At 42.1% G+C, this 19,901-nt stretch overlaps 1 protein-coding gene across 1 annotated transcript in view; it reads right to left on the reverse strand.

Annotated features, from left to right (window-relative positions):
- Positions 1 to 5,617: 5,617 nt before the first annotated feature.
- LOC149140171 (uncharacterized) overlaps positions 5,618 to 19,901 on the reverse strand; it is a 73,293-nt gene continuing 59,009 nt past the window's right edge. The window contains exon 5 of the mRNA XM_089449783.1: positions 5,618 to 6,780. Coding sequence (XP_089305909.1) covers positions 6,088 to 6,780 — 693 coding nt within the window. The 3' untranslated portion in view covers positions 5,618 to 6,087. The remainder of the gene's footprint in view (positions 6,781 to 19,901) is intronic.

Here is a 19,901-nt window from a genome sequence, read left to right on the forward strand (position 1 = left end):
AAATCTCAAAGGAAGTTTTCTTCTCTAACTTCTCCAGCAGCACCAAACTCAACTTCAGCACTTTTCAAAACAACTGAACCTTATTCACGACACATCAATACAAACCACCAGTGGTGCCTTAGCTATTCTTGTATCTCATTCTCTCCTTACTATGTGTATGGTTGACACATCATGTCCTCCCTCTCAACTATGGAGGATATACACTTTCCTTCATCCAACCTCCCTCTCAACTTATGGAGATAAGCCCATCATCAACAACTTTTATTCTTCTAGCTACATAAGCTCTTTCTTTTACATCATCATGTCATTGAAGAACTACGACCTTTAGAAACATCATTATTTATCTTCTTATGGCAACAAGGTCATATTTCAAACATCAATGGAGTCTTCAATGTTATCAGTCTTCTTACAGCTCCCTCTTTCCATCATGCCCAACACCATAAGGTCATCATCAAGTATGAGGTAAGCATACCTCTTTACAATCTCTTGCAAACTATGTACCTACAAATCTTATCAACAAGTACGACCAAGTACAAATATACAAGAGCATAAAGTTAACTTTATCAATGAGAGCATCTAGGGTCATCAAAAACTTCAAACAAGAAAATAAACCTTGGATATTCAAAACCTAAACCTTGTTAGGGTTTCAATTGTATAGAAGCATTTACACCTAGGGTTACACTTTTATGCCCTAGACTCTTACAACAACCTTTGCTAGGGTTTTGTCAAAACTTAGATATCCAACAATTAAATCATGTTAAGGTTTCAACCATAACGAAAGCATATAGGGTTTCTCTTTCAAGTCCTAGAATCTTATTTCAACTTTTACTAGGGTTTTTATCATAAACTTTAGATAATATCATCAAACCCTAAAAAGCTAGGATTTTTATCATATGCCCTAACAAACCCTAAAAATCAAAAGGCTAGGGTTTCATCAAAAAAGAACAAACAGCGAAAGATAGTTATTACAGTGGTTGATTTAATCTAGAGATCAAACACCCTATCAATATAAGAATCTTTATGATTCTATGGCAAAACCTTAGAGATGTAAGCGTCATTACCATAAATAGATTTTAAAGACAAAATGATCGTACATGCTCATGTGATGGGAACTTGTTACAAATCTTAGAATTTTAAACATACCTTGAGTTGCTTCTTTTATAAACTTATCATGGTAGCATCTTCATGGTCCATCTCCATATGAGTCTACTTTTATCAGAGTGCCCAAGGATCTAAATTGATTACCAAATCTATATTCATCATACTCTTCATAAGATCAACATATCTTACTTATTAAGTCCCTGCAACATCAAGTACCACCAAACAAAATATACAAGTACGAAAGCAAGAAGACAATTTCATTACCCTACGGAATCTTTAGGGAGGGAAAGTTTCCAAATCCAAGCCCTAATTCTCATGATGTTACATTTCGAAACATCGACTCTAGGGTTTGAATCTCAAGTCCAATTCTACCCTCACTAAGGATCGTTATTTCTTCCCAAACTACTTACAAAGCCTAGAGACCAAAGGCTAGGGTTCCTATGAGGGAACAAAATAGAATAGTGTTAGGGTTTTTGAATATGGATTTCTAATTTAATCTCCATCTAGGGTTTATAACCCTAAATATTCAACAAATATAAGAATACAAACCTTAGACTTAAAAACATATAGCAAAACCTTGATGCATATTTATATATAGACCTTTAAACAAAAACTTCACAAATGAACATGTTATGTTATACGTACCTTATAGCAACCTTACTTATCCTTTCTTGAAAGTGATTTCCCAAGTTATGCTTCCTTCGATGTTGCCTTCAAGATGCTCTTCACAAGGTGACTCGTCACTACAACTATTCTTGACTTTAAGGTCCTTAAGAGTTGCCCTCAAACGACGTCAAATAGGAGAATTCTTCCAAGATGCTTCTTTCTGCTCTTGTTAGAGAAAATTGTAGGAGATACCACTAGTCCTTGAATGACTTTAACTGCCCTTAGAAGGATTGATATGTATTTTTGGTCACTTTAATTTTGAGATACTTATAGCCTTTCACTTTTTATGTTGATCCTTAAGTTAGGATTGGTGTAAGCCTTGATAATAATTGATATAGGTATACGACTATGTCTCTCTGATTAGGGTTTTTGACACCTACTGAAAAAGACATTGTAAATAGGCCTAATATGCCTTTCAAACGCTAATATTTTAAGGAGATTTCTTTGTTGGATTGAAGTCAACTTTCTACGCCATTGTTAGGTCTCTGCCTTCCTTTTATTAATATGCACAAGATATTTTTCATATCTCTGATATGATGTCAAGTCACTTCAAAACTTCAGATTTCTTCACGGGATCTTCGATCTTATCTCTGTTATCCGAATTCCTTGAAATGATGACAAATGATGCCTAAAGAGAGCTTCTCGACACTTTCACTTTCTTCATCCTTCTAGCCTAAGTCTGTGGTCTAATCACAGTGATTATGACTTATAAAGATGCCCAAAAATATGTTCTTTAGTTCAGTGCTGCTTCTATAAGGTTCGTTCTTCTTCAAGTTAGCTAATAGTAAACCAAGACTTGTATATGATTTTCCAAGACTGACTTCCTCCTAGTAGATGAAAATGCTTCAATAGATCTTTAAAAGTAAAATTATGAGACTCCTCTTTTCATTATGATCTTTCTTGAATCATTATAAGAGCAATTGACCTTCAAGCTGTCTTTTTCATTTTTTTACTTCATCTTAGCCCTGATACCATGTAAAAAAATCAAAAAGGCGGAAAGATTTTCTTATGTTGGTAATTACTTGTGATTTCTTTGTATTCTTATTATCTTTTTTATGTCTTCTTTTATTTTCTTATCATCAAGCATCTACCAAAACATAATTGCATGAAGATCAAAACAACAAGGACATAAGATGTAAGCTCTCAGCTAGGGCAAAACTCCTTTCCTAGAGGGAAACCCAAAATTCTTTTCACTACATTTAGAACCAAATCAAATGAGACAACCAAGACCCTAGACCAAGACAAAGACCTCCTCCAATTCACCAAGACAGCCTCCCAATATAGTCCTTCCAATCAGCGTCTAATCAACAATAGTCAACCTTCTTCAATACAGCATCAACCATAAATTTCAGCCCTACTACATCAAAATTTCGGCCTTACTATTGACCTGCAATTTCGACGCCTTCTACAACTTAGAATATTCACACATGTGGGAGAACAAGAGAGAAATTTGACTCCTTTTGCTTGTCAAGTGTTTCTTCCTTTTCTTAGTTTCCTCCTGTTTAGCCTCTTTGTGCCTTCTATTCCATTTCAAATTGCAAATCGAACTTCTTGCTTGGATGGATACTCAAAAATAGGTCGAAATGCATTGCTTTTATAGTCTCCCTATGTGGTTGTATTCCTTCAATGAGGCTGACTTGTCTTTCTCTAATTCCGACTTGGTGGAGGAGGTATAAAAGACCAAATTAAATAAATTTTCTTTTCTTGACATAATAAGCGTAAGAAGGGTCTAATACAATATCTCAAGGACAATGACTCATGACACTAACCCTAGAAGCACTCAATGGGTGATTTGACCTAAAAATAAATAAAGCATGAAACCCATGCTTATAAATCATTTTCTTTTACAATAATTTTTATTTTTCTTTTCTTTTGACAAATACATAAGAATCACAATCAATTATGAAGACCGATACTAGTTACATTTCTCAACAGATGTTAGGATCTTGCATATGCTACAATCTAAGCAACTTTTCTGTATATTCTTGGGCCAAAGGGCCATGGTTATGCTTTATCATTGCATGCACTATTTCTCCTAATGTATAGCCTCTACGGTAACATTTAAGACATATGGTCATTTTGATAATTAGCCAACTCAATTTTGAATTTTTCTAGCACTTATAGTAACTGCACATGTATAATATTAATAATCAAAGAACTTTATATTGAAAAAAGGGACCAAACAAGGGTTTTTGGTCATGTACTCAATTTCCATGAACCTTGGATCGTGTTCCTAGTAGGAAATGAGGATGTAAGGCACAAGCACACCACCTATAAGAATTGTACCTAGATCTTAGTTCTTATGAATGCAAATCCACTTAAAAAGAGCAAACCAAGGTCTTTAGTGATGTACTCATGTTCCAACAACTTTGTCATGTGCCCCATTTTTGGGAAATGAGCATATATGGTGCAAAGTGTGCCACTCCACGCTTGAGAAATGAACTTATGGCCTTTGTACTTATGAATCTTAGTCCACACCAAAAGACCAAACTAGGGTATTTGGTGAGGTAACCACTCTCAATTAACGTCACATGTGTCCCCCTTTGCGATATGAGAATGCAGTGTGTAAATGCACAAATTGCAATAATTGAACCTAAATCTTTGTACTCGTGAATATGAATTCACGCCAAAAAGATTAAACTAGAGTCTTGACTTTCCCTTCAATTTGGCATACACCCCTTTTTAAGAAAATAAGCATCAAGCAAAGGAGCTACCCACTAGGTCTTATATTTGTGAGAATGAGTCCACACCAAAAGACAACCATTATCATCAACAAGGTACTCACTTTTCATTAACTTTGACATGTGCCCCTTTTTGAAAATCAGCATATAAGGCACATGAGCCACCCCACAAGAATTGAACCCAGTCTTCGTACTGCCTAGTATTCAAGTTGAGATTTTAAAGGTCTTGTATATAAGGTTATATTATGTCATCAATCTTTATTTGTGTAATGAAACCATGATACTATTTCCTTGGAATTATGCTACTCTTTTGAGGAAGAAAGTAAATTTCTCATTTTGTTGGGTGGGGTTTCAGGTTAATCCCATTTTAATTGCATTCATTAGCTTTTCCCATTTTGATTGCATCCTCATTAGATTCTCCTTTTCAATGCTTCCTTCTCTACACCAAACGAGCTCAACTTCCAGACATGCTACCCTTTCCATATGAACCCACCCTGCACCCACACCCACAAACTATAGTAATTACAGACACAAACTCAAGCCTGGGTAATTATTTTGATTTTGAGGTGGTGAGACTTGGATTCAGATGTAACTCCACGCATGTGATATGCTCATGTTCTCTTTGTGACTTGGAAGGTCCATAACTCAATTGGACATAAAATGATGAGATTGCTCTCAAACCAAATAAGATAAATGATCTGGCATATTGGCAAAAATATATAAACTACCAAAAGATTATGAACTAGGCTAGAGACAAAACGATGCCTCTTCCTCAAGATACACTTTAACTTGTAGGAGCTACAAAACATATATGCTGCAAAAATATATGGAATAATAGAGTAACAAACTCAGAATTATAAGAAAGGCAAATCTACCCAGCCTGCAAACAGAGGAAACAGGTTAGGGAGATGCAATGGTTCAGTACCGGAAAACAAGCAAACTTACACAACCTGAAAAGAGAGATAACAGGTTAGGGAGATACAACAGTTCAGTAGCAGAAAACATGCATTGCAACCATCACAAATAAGCAAAGCAGAGAATGAAAAACACATCCCATTCTTATAGAGCTACAAAAGAATCTCAGATAAATTACAACATATTTTAGTACTCGAAAAACTGCAAATTTCTTCATCAACACATGGAACATGACCTATGGAAGAAGAGAAATCTTAATATAGTAACCATAAATTATAGCAACCATAGCAATCTCACAAGAGTTCCCAATAAGACAAACCAAATTGGTCTTATTATCAAATGATTTAACTGTCATCAATCTCAGATTTTGAAGACACCATCAAAATCAGCTTTATCGATCTCATCAGAACATAAGTTTTGCCTTTAGTCAACAGTAAGAAAACTTGCAAATTAAATAAACTGTTTTCCTGGACAGTTAAAAAAAGTGCAGGATATAAAACATGAACACAAACAAGCCCAGGTTTCAAGTTCACTTTTGCAATAATTCAAGAGCATATCCAATCAATGTTAAGAAATGGAAAAAAGACGGGTCTTCTGTAAACACTCCATCGAAAAATATCAACTTGAAAATTGCAACTTTTTACAGAAAGTAAATTTCTCATAGAACAGTTGGTTTGCAGCCACCGACCGTTGAACATATGTTTGACAACATTGTTAACATGTCTCATCTATTGTAAACTCCGTTTGACAATCCAAGGGCATCAGCCACTCCACTCCCAGACAAGTGTTTACGGTAGCACATTCTTGAAGTCATTGCAGGCCTGATCAAATTTTTTGAAGCTGGCTTCTCTGCATCCACACCCTTTTCATTTTTCTTTGCCAACTGGATGTTCTTACAAGATTCAACTTCCAAACAACGATCAAGTTGCTGAAATCCAGTTAGTCCTTTCCCTTCAGAATATTCAGCTCGATCCAACTTCATTGAATTTTCCACTGACTGCGAGGACAATCTATTCTCTGTCGAACAAAGGTAGGAGTTATAACTGGTGGACCAGTTTTGAAACATCTCATTCAGGGCCGTGTTTCCTTCCAGTTTATTATATCTGTAATCTTCTGCTGTTGAAAGTGGAGAAATATCTTTGTCAACATAATAGTTTTTCAGGCTTTTAGCAGATGATCTTGTCATATTGTCTACAAGAGATTCAGAAGAATATTTTGTCTGTAAATTTTCCGCTAGTTTTGCTTGGAATTCACGTGACACTCTTTTATCATTCATCCAAGCGTCTGCAAATAAAGAATTGTTGTCGGAGATTTTTGAGTTTTCTTTACTCATGTTATCCTCATATTTCTCTCTCTGGTCTTCTCTAACAGAAGAACTTTCATCAAAATATGCATTGAACACAACGAATTGATTCACCTGCAAAGCAGAATATTTTCTTAGATTATCGTTAGTTTTACCAGAATGTTTGCATCCACTTAACTGTACTTAATTTACAACTTTCCACAAATACACATATGTAACCACCAAGTGTTTCCCAAGCAACAAGTGAAGTTGTAATAGAATACGATATTTAATTGTTTTTTTTAAATCTTGCACTCTCTTATTGCATCAAGAGATGTGAGGTGCATTATACTGCCCAGTATGAGGGGGATGTGTAATGTCCATGCCTACTGCTGAAGTGACACATGGCATAGGTCAGCCCAAGATAATATTTAAAATCAAAATTAATAAATAAATAAATAAAAACAGCCCACTATGGATGAGATGTGCGTGCAGATAAATCAAACGAAAAAGAATCCATAATGAAAAAAAATATGTAAGAAAAGAATGCTAAGAATTAATACACACACACCCCAACATAGATCTATTTTAAGTTTTAACTCAAGGTATTTTACGCACCAAGAGATTGTATCTCAATTTCATTTTAATCCCTCCCAGTGTTTAAAAGATCCAATGTTAAGATGGATCTATGGTGGTCTTAGCCATATTGGAATGGTTCCTAGCTCTTCCCTGGCTGGGCTGAAGGGCAGGTACCATGGCTTGAGGCAAATTTCAAAGATTCAAAAACCCAGAAGCACTAGTTAGGACTGCTAGTTTTACTTCGTCTGAGGCAAAAATTACAATAAAAAATATCTAGCACAGAACCTAAAACTAAAAGATTTTAGATCTACAAAGGACAAAGGCTAAGAAATCCAAGGGAGTAAATTGTTAACTGATGGCCAAAGCCCTTAAAATCTGAAGATAGCCCCCAAGAGGAAAAGGAAGAGATCGAGAAGGATGAAAAAAGACTAGAGATGCCTTAGGGATGTGCATGTAACTGCAATCACTAGAGAGAACATTTGTGCAGATTGGGTCACTCCAATAGGTCCTTGACTGGCTTCCATTTGTTACTTGCCCAAGGGCTGCAACTCTATTATCTACAATGGCTATGAAAAGCACTACCTATTTTTAACTCTGCAATCTCTTGACAAGCAAACAGGTCATTTTAGGAAGGATAATGGATTGGATCACCCATTGACAGAGCTTTGGGGGGGCTGAAACATTCCTTTCCACTCATCATTTCTATGTAAGCCATTGAGGGGTGACCAAACCCAGATATGCTCGCTTTAATACAGTCGCTATGCTGGAAGTTACAGATGCCTGTGCAACAGCAGCAGTAGAGCCAAAGGGTAAACTCGTCCAAAGCCAGATTTTTCATTGGCCACATCTCAGAAGGAAATAACTCCTTGCCTGTGGAAGGAATAGGTGACGAAGGGCCTGCAGCAACATGGGTCAAGGTCATTAGTTTTTTTTGTTTCAAACATGTTTTCCATCAATTGCCTTCATCTCATAAAAATTAGGGTTTCCCGTTTTTCAATAGATTCTATTTCTACGTTATAGTTGATTGTTTAACTAGTGATTAGTGATCACTGAGTTATTTGAATTTGCTGCATTCCCTGGGATGCATCCCATGGGATCAGGGGCATGACCTTGTCATTTTCTATGCTACAGAGGCTGGGGCTACCTTGGGAAACATTTCCTCATGCCCCCCTTTTTGGGAAAGATGGAGAAATGTGTCAGAGTGTGGGAGAATATTTCACAAAAGGAGGGGTGTTTGGGCATGCTCCCCGGAAAGGGAGGTGCTTGGGCATCCCCCTTCTTGTATTTTTAGAATAAGATGGATGGTGGAATTTGCCAATACCAATGCCTATCCATTTGGGCTACGGAGTTAGGTAGATTATAACAAGAGGTTTTGACCATGAAAAATAAGACATCATACTTGTGCCATGTGCCATAATTAGTCTTGTTGCCGCTCAATCTCGCAGGGGTTCTAGGAGGGGTTTCAAAGGGACTACTACTAGACCAAGTGACAACAATGGGACAAGGACCCACTGTCACCTCAGTCGATGTCCCTTGCTCTTTACGGAATTTCGCTAATGGGAGGAGTCCCGGTATGGAGGAAATCACTTGAATGATAGGATCAATGGCAAGGTATAACGTGATTTCCTAGGCCCATTCAAAGGAGAGGCTCGATTAATAGTTCGAATATTTAAAGAAAAGCATAAAAGCTCCCCAAGAAAGACTTATGAAGGATGACCTCGGGCTTAGGAATATTCCAAAATGATGAATGCCTAAGATCAAAACTTCCAAAATCCCTCACTTATGATTGATGTGTTTATACGAGGGTTCCAAGTGAGGCAAGGATGGCTCACTCAGTGGAAAGATTCAATTAAAGTGTGATCTTTCGGAGAAGCTAGGGTGACTTTCCACAAAAATCCCCTTGAGAGAAATACTATAAGAGACCAAGGGTTGAGAGATATACTGTGGCAAAGGCTCATCCAATGATCACCTATAGTTAAGAGAAAAGGTTTTGAATGATAAACTACAAGGTGAAAACCTTCAAGAAATCCCCAAGTCAAAGCAACTTCAAGGGTTCCCTCTTAGTGTGATAGCTACGGCATCAATTTATTTGAAATTCCACTTTCGCAATTTGTTCAAAACTGGAAGATGCCTAGAGGAGACATAAATGAAGAAACTTGTCTGCACAGAATCCTAAAATTTCGCACCAGGCCCTAGAAAATCCTCTTATCCTTATGGGGCGAAGAAAAGAAGTGAAAGAATGATATTTTGTTAATTTAATGTGATCACCAAGGATCTAGGATCAACACCAACAAGTCTTCCTTGGCTCTAACAACAAGCTTCTATTGCACAAACTCTCCACACTTGCACAATTGTCTTCCTTAGGGTTTGCTAACCCTACCCATGTTGCATCACACTAGTACATGGAAAGGTAACTCTACTAGCCACCAAATCTACATATCCATGCTACGGTTTGAGTCCTCAAACCCTAGGTCTTCAACTCTTGTATACCTATAAGCACCAATACCGGCATGCAACATAGAGAATACAAGAACCAAGTTTTCTTCCAAGCAAGGCCTCACCCAAACCTCAAGACTCTTCAAGCTTATCTCTCCATGATCTTGCCCTATTCTTACATCCAAAAAAGACAAGGCTCCAAAACCACCCAAAACGTTAGCTCCACTCTCCATTTACTCTACTTGGGTATAAACCCTAGCCCTACAACAAGAGCCACAATAACCACCATAATCGTCAACATCGTGCTCCTCTCTAGGGTTTACATCTATATAAAAAAAACCCTAGCATCACAAAGAGGAATCTCACCATGAACATCCAAAATATCTCTTTCTCTCCCTTGATCTTCTCTAAATAATTCATCATGAACCCTAGAATCTATCTCGTAGGATACATCTCCTAGACAAGTACAAAGATAATATGCATACAAGAGCTCTCTCCTCCCTTGTATATACAAGTAGATCAAGGAAGATAACATAGAAATAAAGACGTGCCCATAAAAATTGTGAAAATTCCTTGAATGCAACAACTGGAATTTAATCTTCTAACTGCTAGCAGTTTAATTGTCTTCTAAATTATTACTCAGCAAATAACGATTAAATCATTGATGCATTCTTTACAATAAAAAATGCTACAGAAATATAGAAATACAAAACTGAGAAATAGATGCACACACAATAAAATAACACTGTTGTTTTTGGACAATTGTCCCTAGAAAAACCCTAAAGGAAAAACCAGTGCAATATATGAGGGTTTTATTATTATGCAGCAATTTGAGAGAAATATTACAACGGTTGCCTAACTAGCAAACCTGTGGCAATCTACTGGCAAAATAAGCTGGAGACACCCTTGTCTCCCTCTACAATTGATCTGGCCCTCTTTGGCAAACTCACACTTTCTTTTGTTGCTCACTCTGCAATCAAGAAATGTGCACTGCTTGCTCAGATAAAATCGTACAGCCCAAAATTGCCTCCAAGTGAGATGTCTAGCCTCCCTCTGCCTCTGAAACCAGTGCGCTCTGCCTCCGAGAGCCTCATCTGGCAATTGACAATTAGAACGAGTCTCTTACAGCGAATCGCACTGGGTAAACTGGTTATTCACACTATTGTGTACCACCTCCTTTGCGGTGATTCTCTGCGCGTCGGCTACTGGTCTCTGCGCGTCGGCCCGTTAGGTTTCTCTGCGCGTCGGCCCCTCCTCTCTGCGCGTCGGCTGCTGGTGATTCTCTGTCTCGCGTCAGCTCATTAGGTCTCTACTCGCGGTGGTCTGCTCCCGCGTCCTAACGACGGTCCCTCACGGCGTCGATCTGCTCGACCCGCACGGCGTCCCTCTCTGATCACGTCGGTCTGCTCGCGTCTCTCTCTGCAAGATTTACCAATTAAACTGCAAGATCAGCATGTCTCCAGCGCGTCGGCCTGTCTGCGCATCGGCCCCTCCTCTCTGCGCGTCGGTCCCCCCTTCTCGGCTCTTCCATCTCCTTTCGATTAAAATGACAGGTTAAATTATGGGTTAATTATGGGTTCCCTACAGACACACACGGAACCAGAGCACGAGACCCACCTCATTAACCCCTTCAACAACAGAGGACCTTCCCGTTACCTCCGCCAGTGCCTTAACCAACCGGAAGAGACCTATAGCCCCAGAGACATTGCCATGGAGTCAGACTTCGCCTTCTGGACATCTCAAATCAAACAATTGCTACGTCGGGTAGATTCCCTTGAAAACGAGAATGACAAGCTCCGGGCCGAAATAAACACACTCAATGACAGAGTTTCCTTTGTGGAAGGGGAAAACTTGTCCCTTCGGAAATCAGTGCAGGAAGACCCCACAGAGACAACTTTGCATGCAGAAATCCAGGAGATCAGGAACAAGCAGGAGGAGATTATATCACAACAGGTCTCCCTCAGACAGGAAACAGAAACACACTTCAGCTCATGGGCACAGGTGGTTCGGGGAAAAGACAAATCCCCTCCTATCACAGCAGTAGAGGAAGTTGTACAGGCCAAACTCGTGGAAGAACGATCCCGTAGAGCGAGAGAGCTAAACCTCAAAGTGAGAGGTCTCCCTCTCCCTTTTTCTTCATCAGATCCGATGGAGGTGGCCACAGGGTTCTTGAGAGACACCCTCGACATATCCGATATAAGATTAGACAGAGCTTGGTTGGGACAAGATTCCACCTTATTTATCCGATTCCATAATACCACAGATCGCCTATATGCTCTTCGAGCTAAAAGGAAGCTATTTGACCTTCCACACAGGATATTCCTGGATGAGGATCTCACTCGGGCATAGGTGGCTGAACTTAAACAGGCTAGGGAACAAGTGGCTGCAGCAAGACAAGCGGGAAAATGGGCAGTCATAAGGAACCTCCGTGCGGTCATTCGAGACTCCTTCCCCCCAGGATGGACACCTCGATCAGGCAGTTCCAAATGACGGGTCCGCCCGGGGAGGCGTCGAACAACAGGGATTTCAATTCACTGCTGGAACGGAAATGGGTCTTTTTGGTCTTCACCTGGGCTACTCTACGACACCCTTGAGTCAGCAGATATCCTTCTAGTAACAGAGACCCACGAGAGCCCGGTTCGGCCTCTCCCAGACATAACAGGGTACCAATGGCATTCAATGTGTAGACAGGAAACAAGGAGTTCAGGGGGGTAAAAGGGTCAGGGGGAGTAGCGTGCCTAGTCAAAGACGAGCTCAGAGACAGAGTCACAGTGGCAAATACAGATGAGTACGCCAGATACATGTGGATCTGAATCAGAACTGGAGCCCCACCCCTGAAGGATATCTTTATTGCAGTTTGTTACTTCCCCCCAACCACATCTCCGTTTGCCATCCATGACGGTGTAGAAAGGGACCCCTTCACCAACATATATCCAGACATCACTAAATACTCAGCTGGGGGAGGAATTATCATTATGGGAGACTTCAATGCCCGTACCAAGGATCATCAGGTCCCACTCCATGACCGGTCTGAGGATGTGTTCTGCACTAGGGGTGTTGACCTGGATTCAGAAGGCTTGCAGAGAATCTCGGAGGACGCTTTAGGCCCCATCACAGCCTACGGTAGGCATCTTTTGCAATTGGGCGAATCACATGAGCTGATAATTTTGAACGGCCTCTCGCGCTTCCCGGAATCCCACTTCTTCACGTGTAGACCTCATGGAGGAGGGGCTAGTGTGGTGGATTACACCTTAACCGATCGAACACTGCTCCCTTTTATCTGGAATCTCTTTGTATCACCCATCCCTCTAGCCGACCATGCACTGCTTTCACTTTCTCTTCAGTTTGATCCCCCCCGACCAACCCACCCCCCTCCCCGATCCCCGGGTAGAACCATCTTCCGTTTTGATGAGGGCGACCCCGACATTTTCTCCTCCTCACTCAGACAAATCCTCCCCGACACGGATGACTTCTCCCGTCTCGAGACTGTTTCGGATAAGTACCACTGTCTCTCCTCGGCAATCTGGGAGTCGGCGCTTAAATCCTTTCCACACTCCATTCGGACCACCTCGACCTCCCGCAAGACAGGAACTTCCCCTATGAACAAATGGTACGATACAGATTGTAAACTCCTCCACCAGGATCTCCGCCAAGCCTTCCGTCAGTCCCTTCCCTCCTACTCTACCATCCAAAAGCATTACCGTCGCCTCCTCCGTCACAAAAAACGACAGTTCATCTCCCAACAAAGACGGGAGCTTTCCGCCCTCCTTACCCATTCCCCCAAGCAATTCTGGGGCAAGATCCTCCCCCGACGCTCTCCTCCTCCTGTTGATCTCGACCCAGTCTCCATGTTCTCTCACACCTCCCGCCTTTACGACATTCCCGGACAGTCCCAGATCCAAGTCACATCTCCTCCCCTCTCCTGCCACCTGTTCACCGATAAAGATGTCAGGGAAGCCATATGGGCGATGAATAGTAGCAAAGCAGCGGACGAGGAAGGATTCCAAGCCGAATTCTTCAAACATGGCCTCCGACCCTTAGTCGGATATCTGGCAGATCTCTTCAACCATGTGGTCCGAGAAGGGTTCCCCCCCATATGGTCCCACCATATTATATATCCCATCCATAAGTCATGGGATACCTCGGACCCCAACAACTACAAGACAATTATGGTGGGTCATACATTCTCAAAACTCTATGCCACTATCCTTCATAGAAAGCTTTCCAGCGATTTTGAAGGAAGAGATCTCAGGGCCAGAGGCCAAGCTGGTTTCAGGCCAGATCATCAGACCATTGACCACATCTTTGCACTCCGTGCAGTGATCGAGGAAGCACGCCACCGGTCCTCGAAGGTGTACTGCTGCTTTGTGGACTTCCGGAAGGCCTTTGATTCAGTCCCGAGAGAGGATCTTCTACAGCGACTCAAAGACACCAATATCTCAAACTCCTGGCTGACTGTTGTTATGCGCCTTTACGAGTCTGTCCTGGGCCATCTTCGCACTGTGGGGGGACTATCTGAGTTCATTCGGAGCACGATTGGAGTTAAGCAGGGGTGCCCACTCTCCCCCACCCTATTTGGGATATATATTGATGAGCTTGAAGCCTTTCTGCGAGAACACATACAGGAGTCCGACGGTTGCTATCTTCATCAGGTTTTGATCTATATCTTACTCTTTGCAGATGACACTGCACTCTTATCCTCATCACCAGAAGGTCTCCAAAGGCAGCTGGATGCATTAGCCCTTTTCTGTGATCTCCGGAAATTGACAGTGAACCTGAGCAAGACAAAGGTAATAGTCTTCAACGGGACAAAGAAGTCTCAGGATCTCCGATTTCTCTTCAAGGGAGAGAGAGTGGAGATTACCAATAGCTACACGTACTTGGGAGTACAGTTTTCGGGCCCCCGGTTCAGTATGCAGCCAGCTCTGCAACCTCGGATCAATAAGGGGTATGGCTCTCTAGCCATTTTAGAGAGACAATGTTTCCGCCATCACTTCCAGGACATCTCATCAAAGTTGAGCCTTATCGACACCCTGATCCAACCCACGGTCCTGTACGGATCGGAAATTTGGGGCCCCTCCTTGCTTGAGTCAGATTGGGCAGCAATTGAGAGAGTCCAAACCCTTCTCCTCCGACGTATTATCCGCTGCAAGCATACTATCCCACAACAAATCATACTGGCCGAATTTGGTGTACAGCCCTTCCGCCTTGAGACAGCCTTCAGACTGGTCTCCTTTCTTCACCGAGCCCGGAGCTTCGCAGATACATTGAAAGGACGCGAAGGTACCCTTATCTAGCCTACTTCTCTTCCGAGGCCATCGACCGCACCCAACCAGGAAAAGCCAAGTGTTGGTAATAGGTATACAGGAGTCTCGAAGTTCCTCGAGTCAGTGGGTCTCCATATAGATCATCTCCCCCCCTTTCGGTATTCCCTGAACGCCCCCAGAGGACTCCCCCCCCAGGCAAGAACTAAAAAAGATCATTAAGGAAGACATCTACAGGCAGTTTATCCAGGTCACATGGATTAACCCCCCGGGGGTTTGCGCCCAAAGATGGCGTTCTATGCAGAGCACTTCTTGATTATCAGGGACGGGCTTATAGTTCGCCCCCAGTACACGCTTCAACATTGGATGCATGCTCTTCGGATCCCCCTCGGGCAGTTCAGAGTTGGATCACATAGGCTTCGGGTAGAGACAGACCACCAGATAGAGAGAGTTGACAGGACTTGCCGCTATGCCATACACAGGAGGTGGAAACCGAATGGCACTTCATCTTTGGTTGTCCGATATATTATGAGATCAGAGGTCGCTTCCACTGTCTGTTCAGAGGAACACAGAACCTATCCAGCTTCTTCAACTACACGGACCAGAGATGCGTCGCACTTTACATCCAGGAAACTCTAAAGCATCGGGAGCATATCCTCCAGCCTCCCATCTGACCCAACACTACTCGTCAGATCACCTCTTTCTTCAGCACACTTCCCTCAGCCCGAGGAGTTAAGAGATCAACCAGTCCAAGTACCGATCAATCCGGCTCACACAGATCGACAGACCCTCGTTCAGTTAAGAAGAGAGGCCCCTTGCTTACGAGGGCCCAGCAGCAGAACCGTTCCAGGCATCTCCCCGATAGGCGGTCCAGAATCATTAGATCACGGAGACAACACAATGGGAGACAACCAGCGCCCACCGCTTCAAACCAGCAAACCCTACTGAACTACCCACAGTTCTTTTCTCTCGGCCTCGGATGTTAGGAGTAGCGGACTCACACATCCGCGTCCCCAGGATCTTCTTCACCAGTGATACTACGATGCAGTCTAGAGATCAACAGGCGCGACCGGGATCAGAGCTCCATACGCCCTTCCCAACCCGCCTCGTTTTTAGTTTCTATCTTCCTTTCAGTGTTTGTCTTTCTGAGGAGACCAATTGGTTATCCTGCTGGTCACGGCCCCTTATGTAACCGGCAGTCCCATTGACCTACTTTGTGGTCATTCGTTGGACATTAATAAAATTATCTTATCTTATCTTATCTTATCTTTGCAGGTAATTTGGCCTCCCTCTTTCCTGCCTCCCGGACACTGGAAACACTGAGGAAATCTTCCTCTGTAATCTCTGCTCCCAAATCTCTGCTACAACCCTTGCTCTGATGCTTTCCCTAGCTTCAACTGCACCCTTGTTGAATGCCTACAATTGAGCAGTCGAACTGCTCAACTCATAATTGATGCCATCTCCAAGCCTTCGTCTTTCTCTTATAATCTCTCGTTAGAGTCTCAACGGCCACGAATACACCTCAACCGATGGCTAAGATCAATTTAACTTCATCAATAAAAACCTCGAGCAAAATCGAACTTCCTTAATTAATTAACTTTAATTAATCACTTTTCCTACGCTAGACTTACGAAATAATTAAATTATGGCTAACTAATTTAGTTAAGCCAAGTCTTTTCTCATGAAATATTTTATGGGTTTTGGAGATCTCGTGTTCCTTAGCCTATTAGACATCATCTGAGACTAGAACATCTGCCTGCTGCTACCAAACTCAAAAACTAACACTCCCTCTTAGAGAGGAAGGTGTTCACCATTATACCCATTTGTTCTCTGAAGTAGATGAACTTGGACCTCCCTAAAGCCTTCGTGAGTATATCAGCCACCTGTTGATCTGTGATAACATGTTGTTGCCGAACTGATCCACGCTACACACAATCTCTGAAGAAGTGGTATCGTATGTCGATATGCTTTGACATATCATGAAACACTAGATTCTCAGAGAGCCTGACGCAACTCTGAATATCGCAGTAGATACTGATCACCTCCATCTTTTGACCAAACAAACTCATTCGCAGCTTCTGAAGCCAGATAGCTTCACATGTGGCCATGCTAGCTGCCATGTACTCTACCTCTGCAAAGTTCAGCGCCATGGACTTTTGCTTCCTGTTGCAACAAGAGACAATGCCTAAACCAACGTTGAAGCAACACCCTTATGTGCTTTTTCAATCCACCGAACTGCTTGCCCAGTCTACACCCGTATAAACTCATAACCTAACATCATAACCTCGAGTATACCTCAACCCACACTCGACCGTGTCACGCAAGTACCTCAATATATGTCTTGCCATTGTCCAATGCAACCTCTTAGGTCCCACCATAAACTGACTGAGAGAATTGACTATGAAACAAATTTCTGGCTTGGTGTTAACTAGATACATGAGTGAACCAATGAGTTGTCTATACAAAGTTGGGTCAACGTCCTCATCGTCCAAAGCATCTATCTTCCTCTAGTTAGTAATCATAGGCGTGGACATAGGCCTACAATCCTACATCCTGAACCTCTTCAAAATATTTGTAGTATATCTCCCTTGACCAAGGAATATCTCTTCGTCCCTCTACCATACCTTCAAGGCTAGGACGTAATGCATCAGTCCCAAATCCTTCATGTCAAATTTTGTTGCCAAGTTCCTCTTGCAACCCTCTATGAGCACTGATGACCCTGTCAAAAATAAGTCATCCACATACAACACTAAGATGAGTGGCTCACCCTCTACCATCAGATAGTAAAGGTCGGGATCTGCATCACCCTTGGGCCTTAACGAATCCCATTTGCTGCAAGTAGTTTTCAATCCATCCATACCATGCCCTGGGAGCCTGTTTGAGCCTGTATAGCACTCTCTTCAGTCTACACACGTGTTCCCCTCTCTTGTGTCTCGAAGACCTCTGGTTGTTCTATATATACCACCTCCTCTATCACCTTGTTCAAGAATGTTGTCTTGATTTCCATCTGGTGAACCTGCCATCCCATTTGTGCTACTAGAGATATTACTAACCAGATGGAAGTAAATTTGGCAACTGGGGTGAAGGTCTCCTCATAGTTTATGCCTTCCTTCCGCACATACCCCTTTGCCACGAACCTAGCTTGGTATTTCTCCACGCTGCCATCTGCAGCATACTTGATCTTATAGATCCACCGAGAGCCCACAACTGACCTATCCACAAGCCTAGGCACTACCTCCCATACATCGTTTGTCATGATGGAGCTATACTCCACCATGGCATCCTGCTACACCTGATGTTGTGCAAACTCTTGATAACTGGAAGGTTCAACAACCTATGCCACCAATGCTAGGTACATGTTTGGTCGTTTGCATTCTCTCTTACCTGTCCTAGGAGCCATAAACTCATGAGTATCCCTCAACGTCTGACAAACTTCTATGTTGGTTCGACCGCTAATGGTGGGTGGTTCATCCAACTCCTCATTCTGCCTCTGTTGCCCCGTTTGTTGCGAACTCGCTGGATCCTCTACTCCTGAACTACTGTTGGTACTGGTAACTGTACTAGAATCCTGTCACTGTCCCTACAATTGTCCTTGTTGCTAGACCAATGGAGCTTCTGTTGGCTCACTCTGATCATCTATCGACATCTCGTGAAACCTTATGAAGGCCCTCTCCTCCATAAACATCATGTCTCGTCTCAAAATAATCCTCCTACTGCTAGGAATGTAGATCTTATATGCCTTTGAGGTTTTGCTATACCCAATGAAGTACCCCTTCTCTACAGTTTGATCCAGTTTAGTGTGTTTTTCATCTAGTACATGGCAGTATGTTATACTACCAAAGATTTTGAAGTGGCTGACCTCTGGTTTCTTCCCTGAGAAAACCTCCTCTAGTGTTGTCTTCCCCAATGCCCTATGAGGAACCCTGTTCTAGATGTACATTGTTGTGCTACACGCCTCTGCCCATAGAAACTTGGGCAAGTCTCGATCATATAGCATAGCCTTTGTTGCCCCAACGATACACTTGTTTTTCCACTCTGCTACTCCATTCTATTGTGGATTGTATGGAGTTGTACTCTCCCTCCTGATGCCCTCCTTCGCACAATAATTAGTGAATTCAATGTCATTGTACTCTCCTTCATTATCCATGCAAAGTTCCTTGATCTTTTTCTTTGTCAGGTTCTCAACCAAAGCATTAAACTCTTGGAACCAACTGAAGACCTCATCCTTGGTCTTCAAAAAGTAGATCCAAGTCTTCCTGGTGTGGTCATCTATGAAGGTGATGAAGTACTCGTACCCCCCTGAGAGATTTGGTGGACATTGGACTACAAATGTCTGAATGTACAAGTTGCAATACCCCATTTGATCTATTGTCACTTCTTGGGAATGTTTTCTTAGCATATTTCCCAAGTATACACCCCATGCACACATCATCGTGTTCTGTGCTTAATTCTGGAACACTTGTCACTGTCTCCTTGAGCATCCTCGGTGCTCCATGGTGTAGATGACCCATTCTCCTGTGCCACAATTCATTCAGGGCTTTCCCATTTCTACTTGTGTTGCTGACTAATGCCTTCGGAAAATCAAGTTGCAACTTATATAACCTGTTCCTTCAAACCCTAATCCACTTCACCTTCTTCCAGTTACGGTGTTTGATGAACACCTTCCCTCCAAAGTGGACATCATATCCCTTGTCATGTAGTTCTGAGACTGAAATTAGGTTCATACCTAAGCCTGGCACATGCAACATGTCTGTAACACTAATTCTTACTCCTAACTCCTCTAAATCTCAATGGTACCTCTCCCAACTGAAGTACATTTAGATTTGTTTCCCATCTGGATCTTGAAGTCCATTTACCTTTGCACTAAGTGTGCAAAGGTATCAATAGGTACAAGATGACCCACCTTCCTTCAAAAATAATGCTAGATGGACAAGATCATTGACCTGAGCAATAAGTGGACAACTCTGGCATAATGGT

The sequence above is a fragment of the Pinus tabuliformis genome, chromosome X (assembly GCF_031772625.1).
Source record: "Pinus tabuliformis cultivar Carrire ecotype Pingquan chromosome X, CPIR1, whole genome shotgun sequence".
Lineage (NCBI taxonomy): Eukaryota > Viridiplantae > Streptophyta > Pinopsida > Pinales > Pinaceae > Pinus > Pinus tabuliformis.